This window comes from Cornus florida, unplaced genomic scaffold (assembly GCF_030987335.1).
Source record: "Cornus florida cultivar Cherokee Brave unplaced genomic scaffold, ASM3098733v1 CherokeeBrave_3.0.0_Hap2_Chr04, whole genome shotgun sequence".
In the NCBI taxonomy this organism is placed as follows: domain Eukaryota; kingdom Viridiplantae; phylum Streptophyta; class Magnoliopsida; order Cornales; family Cornaceae; genus Cornus; species Cornus florida.
In genome coordinates this window covers 98320102-98326101 of record NW_026775574.1, presented here as the reverse complement: position 1 = coordinate 98326101, position 6000 = coordinate 98320102, and the positions used below count along the sequence as shown (strand labels likewise).

Below are 6000 nucleotides of genomic sequence, written 5' to 3'. Positions count from 1 at the left end.
CAAAGGGATATAATTATTTTTAAATTTTTTTTTGTGTGTTTGGTATAAAATTTTGAAAGAAAAAGAAAGAGAATAGAAGGATTTGAAGGAATAAATTTTAAACTTGATGAGTTGATGAGAGAAAATGAAAGAAAAAGGGCTAATATTTTTAGTAATTTTTTTTTTAATACCAAATTTTTTTTTATAAAAAACAAAATCTATAAAAAAATGTTATGGTAAATCTCTAAAATAATTTCATTTTCCATTTATTTCTTCTTTCCTTTATTTTCTTTTCCTCTGTTTTCTACTCTTCACTCTCTGCTTGCTCTCTTCTATTTTCTGTTGCTCTCGTAACTAATATTATACTTTATTTTCTTTTCAACTGAAAATAATCTTAAAAAAAGAAAAAGAAAAAAGAAAAAAGAAAAAAGAGAAAAAGGAGGACACCAGTGCAAAGTGTATACCACTTCAGCTTGACAAACCCCTTTTTGTTCCAGGGTTTATAACAGACCACTGAGAATCAAACCCCGTCACTCTCTTTCTCTGTGGGGGGCAAGATGGCCGATATAGAAACCGATTCAATAGTCTCTCTCATCACTTCACTGTTGAACAGCTTCCGGCAAGTTCCTCCGGCGGCTATTCCGGCGATGATAGACTGCGTCATAGCTTCAACAAGCTTATCTCCATCCTCTGTTCTATCTTTGCTCTTCAATGCTTTCCCTAATCTCACAAAGGTACTACCATTTCCTTAAAAACTCATTTTCTGAAATCATCAATAACCTGTTTGGTTGCTAGTATAGCTAAAATACTTCTTTCTGTATTAGGCTTAATTGATTTTTTTTTTTTTGGTCTGGGTCCTAGATAATGAAAAATCATTAAACTTTAATATATACTTAATCTTTCTGAGTTTATACTGAATTGGGTTTTACTGTTTTGGATAGGATATTATGAAGGAGAGTGGAAAGTTGGATTCGGAGGATTCTAATTATATTGGGTCGATTGTGGCTGCATTCTGCTGCCTTCTAAAGAAATCTGGTGAGTTATGGTATTTGCTTGAATTCGGGAAGCTGCTATTCTTTCTGATTTATGTCCATAGATGTAACCTGTTTTATGACCCAAATGCTTTACCCTGTTGTTCAGGTCCGTGAATTAAAAATGGGAAGCTCATTTTCTTTCTGATTTTGGTGCAAAAGAGTCATCTCTAATTTTTAAGTTTTAATAAAAGAGGTTAATTCCACCACGGAAACATTTGTGTTTGTGAATTAAGCAACCATATCTTTAGCAACATGTTCAATGTAATTGAAACAAGAATGAATTAAAATTTCCTTCCATCTTTAATTCAGAGACAATTTTTGAACCTCACTAGAATGACTTGAATTTAGTTGTGCGTTGTGGAGAAGTGATTATTAACTGGAATATAATGAATTTTGAGGTATACAAATAGTCCTATTAGAATGGACTCTAAATAGAATTTACACACAGACTTCTTAATAGAAAATCAATATATCAGACATAATCACGTTGTGAATTGAAATAAAAACAATAGTAATATATATTTAGCTTCAAAGAAACCATAACAATTAAAAAGCAAAAAATTTAACAATGGAGATGATATTGAGAAGAAGAGGCAGTTGCAAGTTCAAACAGGAAGGACCAAGACAGAAAAAAGGACTATGGGATTGAGCATCACAAAAATAGTGATCAAACATTACATGAAGGACAAGGTGTTATTTGATAAAACTGAAAATCAAGCGCCAAAAAAGTTTAGAGCTGAATTTTAAGTAATAGTTACAAATTGAGACCTTTTTTTTTTTTTTTTTTTTTTTTTCTTAATACATTTTTGAATTTTTTTGTGTTCAGTAATAAGTGAAGTAGCCCTCGCCTAAAGCTTCACCTCATTTTTGTTGTGTTATCAAACACACTCACTTCATTAAGTACTTAATTATTCAAAATTAAGTCAGTGATGACTTGAGTTTCAAACTACACATAAGCAATCGTCAAATCCCATAAAAGGTACTCAATATGCATTCAAATTTAGAGCAAACATTATGATTATTATATTAAAAAGGAACTATTCAGTTGTAAACATTAACTTAAGGTATATATTCTTTTGACAGGTTGAGTTTGTTGCATTTTCTTAACGGCCAAAAATTTGCTTACAACTTTATGATTATAGAATGTATTTGGAATGTACGGAATATTTTATTTTATTTTTTGGACTAGGGTAAAGATGACATGTAGTGCATAACTCACCAAAAAAAAAAAAGGTGTAGAAACAACAGATGTAATTCCCGGAGTGACAAATAAATTATTTTCACTCAGCTTTTGAAGAATTGACTGCAGTAATGAAGCATGAAAAGGGCATGGACTCCAATAAATAATAAAGAATGTACCTTGGAGGATGATATGTGAATGCATGGATGATCAAGGACGAGATTAAGAGAAGATTTTGGAGGGTGGTATGGAGGCTAAACTTTAGTGGAATTGGTTACTAGTTCAAATATGTTGGTTGAGTTTCCAGTCCAATGATCACTTATCCAAATAGGACCCTGAGGGGATTCTTTCGACTTGGGAGGTAGATCAATACATGTGGTTTGGTGAGAATTGTAAGTTTCAAGAAACTGGTCGGGAGTGTAGCAACAATCTTTGCAAGAAAACCTCTATTGAAGCTTGAGGCCAAGGGCAGTGATGATATTGTAGCTAATAAAACACTGTGTTTTTCTTATATATATATATATATATATCATCCCATTTATCTATTGTTGTTTTGTTCAAGTCTATTGACCATTGGTTTCTATTGGGAAAAAAAGCTATTGATTGTTAAGTTTTAAGGTCAACAATATTATACTTGTTGTGCTAAGCATAGAGTTTATCTAATTTTATTTAAGGAATTTTCTCTACAGGGGCTAACACTGGTGCTTTGCAATTGTTTATTTGGAAATTTTTTATTCCACTGATGAAGTTGGTACATGATTATAATCTTGAAATACTTAATGAGGTAAATGCCAAGGCAAGATTATTGTGTTCGTACTAAGTTATCCAGTGTCATATATGTGATGGTCGTTGCTTACATTTTATTTTCCCTCTTCGCTTCTGATTTTGGATTTAGATTGTAGAATCATTCTTTGATGTTGTGATTGGAACAAACACCTGGGTGGTTGTGGAGGTAACATTGGTGCCTTTTTTTCTGAGATTGGTTGGTTTATCAATGGGGATGCTTCATAGTGAAGATTTGGCTATTTACAAATGGAGTAGGCATTCTGCCCCCCTGGGTTTTGATGACCAGCTAAATGAGTTGGACATGGATGAAGAGTTCATGCTGTCTAAATCTGTATCTTTTCCATTGCGTGTATCATGCCATATTTTAACCTCTATATTGAATGCTGCTCTACTAAGTCAACATGCAGCAGGAAGCATCTCAGAATCTATTTTAGTAAACGGGTCTTCTGCAGAAACAATATCTGGAAATTTGCTTTGGGATCTTTGTAATATGACTATTAGAATGCTTTCACAAGATTCAGAACACAGATCTGCTGCAATGGGCCTTCTCCTGCCAACCATATTCAAAGCATTTGTTTCGAACTGCTCATTTGAAATCTCAACTCATGGGCAGACATATATTCTTTCCAGGTAGAAGGCTAATATTGTTATGATGGCGACAGTCTTTATGTAGCGTCAATCCATTACCACATCTGTTAGCATTTTTTTTTGTTTTTTCCCCCCCTATAATAAGCATGAGATATCTGTTTGGTTTCCCAGGAATCATTTATTTACGGAAATATGGAAGTGCTGCAGAATACTGTTTTCTTTGGGACCTTTGGAGAGAAAAGATGCATATGGTGTGTTATCTCTGCATTTATCTTTTTTCTCTTACATCAGTGGATGTGAAGATGTAGGTATGGGTGAAAGAGATGGCGGATTTGATCTAAGAGCAGAGAAGGAATTTTGGGAAGAAATTAAAAGAGGCTTGGTACTTGAGCACTATCTTTCTATACTTTATGGTGTTGGATTTATAATGATTGTATCTCTTGAGAAGTATTGAGAAGCTTTTATCTATGTTGGTTTGTTTGCCTTTTGACTTTTGCTGGGGCTTTCTAGGTTGATAAGGAAGGCTTAGTGAGGAAGCATTCGTTACACATACTAAAGATGGCACTGCACATAAATGAGGGAAGCCAATGCTATAATGGTGTTTCAGAAACAATATCCAGTGGGAAAGATTCAGCCCCTTTAATAACAAAGAGGGAGATGTGGGCTGACAAAGAAGCCAAGTCATTGGGCGTAGGGAAAATATGCCATTCAGCTGAATCCTCTTTGAATAGTCAGCAGAAATGGGGGGCATTCTTACTTCTCTATGAAATGCTTGAAGAGTATGGTACTCACTTGGTTGAAGCAGCATGGAATCGCCAGGTTTGTCATCAATTTTATTGTACATATCATTTAATATCTTTCTTGAATTTGCTCTTATGATTTAGGGTGCAACTTTGGTGAGCTGAGCAGGTTTTGGTGTCACCATGAGCCTCGGCCCAACTTAGGTTCCACAACAGCCTCCAACTTGATAAGCCAACCTGAGTTTATTTTACTGAGCTTGAGATAAATTCAGGTTGGTTGGGTTTGGTTTGGGTTAGGCTTGGCTGGTAGGGTTAGGTTTGGGTCGCTAAATCTTAATAATAGTACACTGAATAATATTGATGGTAATGAATAGAATATTTGTTTGTTCGAATTGAGTTTGGGTTGGCCAACATGATTATCCAAGCACAATCTGATTTGAGGTTGGGTTGAAACTTTTTAACACCCGCGTTTGGTTTGAGTTGGTTTGCCCTAGTTGCATCTCCCAATTAAGATGAGATTTCCACTTGTGAGGTAACATGTTATGTGCTTATCACTGAATAGGATATGGGTAAGTGGCCTCACCTCTGGTATTCAATTAAAGAGGAGTGTGGATAAGGTACCAAGATTCTAAGATTTTTTCACATTTGAGAAAAGGAGGTCATGTAAGCATGAAAATTGGCATGGAAATGTTCAAATTCAAATAAATACTACTATGGGGTTAAAATCCTAGTATTATTTCATTGGCATATCTATGAAAGGTGCATTTGGGTATGAACTAGGAAGATCTCGCTAAACTTAAGGGCTGACTAGCTCAAGGCACTGTTTTCACCCTTGCAATGTGTCTGCATGATAAATTTAACTCATTCCATGGTTGCGTCAAAATTGTCACTTCCTCAGCCTGTGTGTGGACAATACGGGACCATCCAATAGCAACTGCAACTGCTATTCAAAAAGTAAAACCACCATTTAGTCAGAATGATGATTACAGCTACCATGTCCCCAGAAGTCCACTATACAGTAAGAACTTCATGAAACCCACACCCATCACTTTGTTTCTATAATGAGAATGTTAAAGAAGCGGAGAAGGTCATGTTATGCTCCTCACATTCATTGCTTCCATGGACGTGCTGGTTACCTCTCAACCATTTTCATCACAGATTTGGTTACCTTCACTTGAAATCACTCTGATTATTGTTGCTTCTGTTCATGGCTGTTCTCTATTCCAAGTGGATTTAAATACTGCTAGTTTGAGTGGGGATTTTACAAAGAAGTTTATATGTGTTCTCTCCTTGGCTTAACTCATCTACGTGAATATTTATCGTCTTTGTAGTGCTATTTATGGTCATAAGAAGCTCCTAGAGCTTGGTTGGAGAAATTAAATTTTACCTGGCCTTTAACTCCAACCTCATGATTCTCTAATGTTTTTATGTGATTCACCTCATTGTCGTGTTGTGTTGCTTCCTTAGATTGATGATATGATTACCACTGTTAGTGGTTCAACATGTATTACTAATATTAAGAGCAACTTCAATTATATATGTTGTGATGTTGTTGCCCGAATTTTGTTTGGGCTCGGGTCGTGTTGTGGCCCGAATTTCATAATCACCGTGCAATCACCAGCAATGCAGAACTTCTGTTTTATATGCTGAAAAGTGCAAATACTCTTTTTTGTTTTTTTATTTTTTAATTTTT

At 35.0% G+C, this 6000-nt stretch overlaps 1 protein-coding gene across 3 annotated transcripts in view; it reads left to right on the top strand.

Moving 5' to 3' along the window:
- Positions 1–341: 341 nt before the first annotated feature.
- LOC132304137 (uncharacterized) overlaps positions 342–6000 on the top strand; it is a 52857-nt gene continuing 47198 nt past the window's right edge. For all 3 annotated transcript variants that reach the window (XM_059801692.1, XM_059801693.1, XM_059801691.1), the window contains exons 1-6: positions 342–713; positions 921–1014; positions 2883–2977; positions 3089–3609; positions 3739–3949; positions 4078–4386. In XM_059801692.1, the coding sequence (XP_059657675.1) occupies positions 537–713; positions 921–1014; positions 2883–2977; positions 3089–3609; positions 3739–3949; positions 4078–4386 (1407 nt within the window). In that variant the 5' untranslated portion in view covers positions 342–536. The remainder of the gene's footprint in view (positions 714–920; positions 1015–2882; positions 2978–3088; positions 3610–3738; positions 3950–4077; positions 4387–6000) is intronic.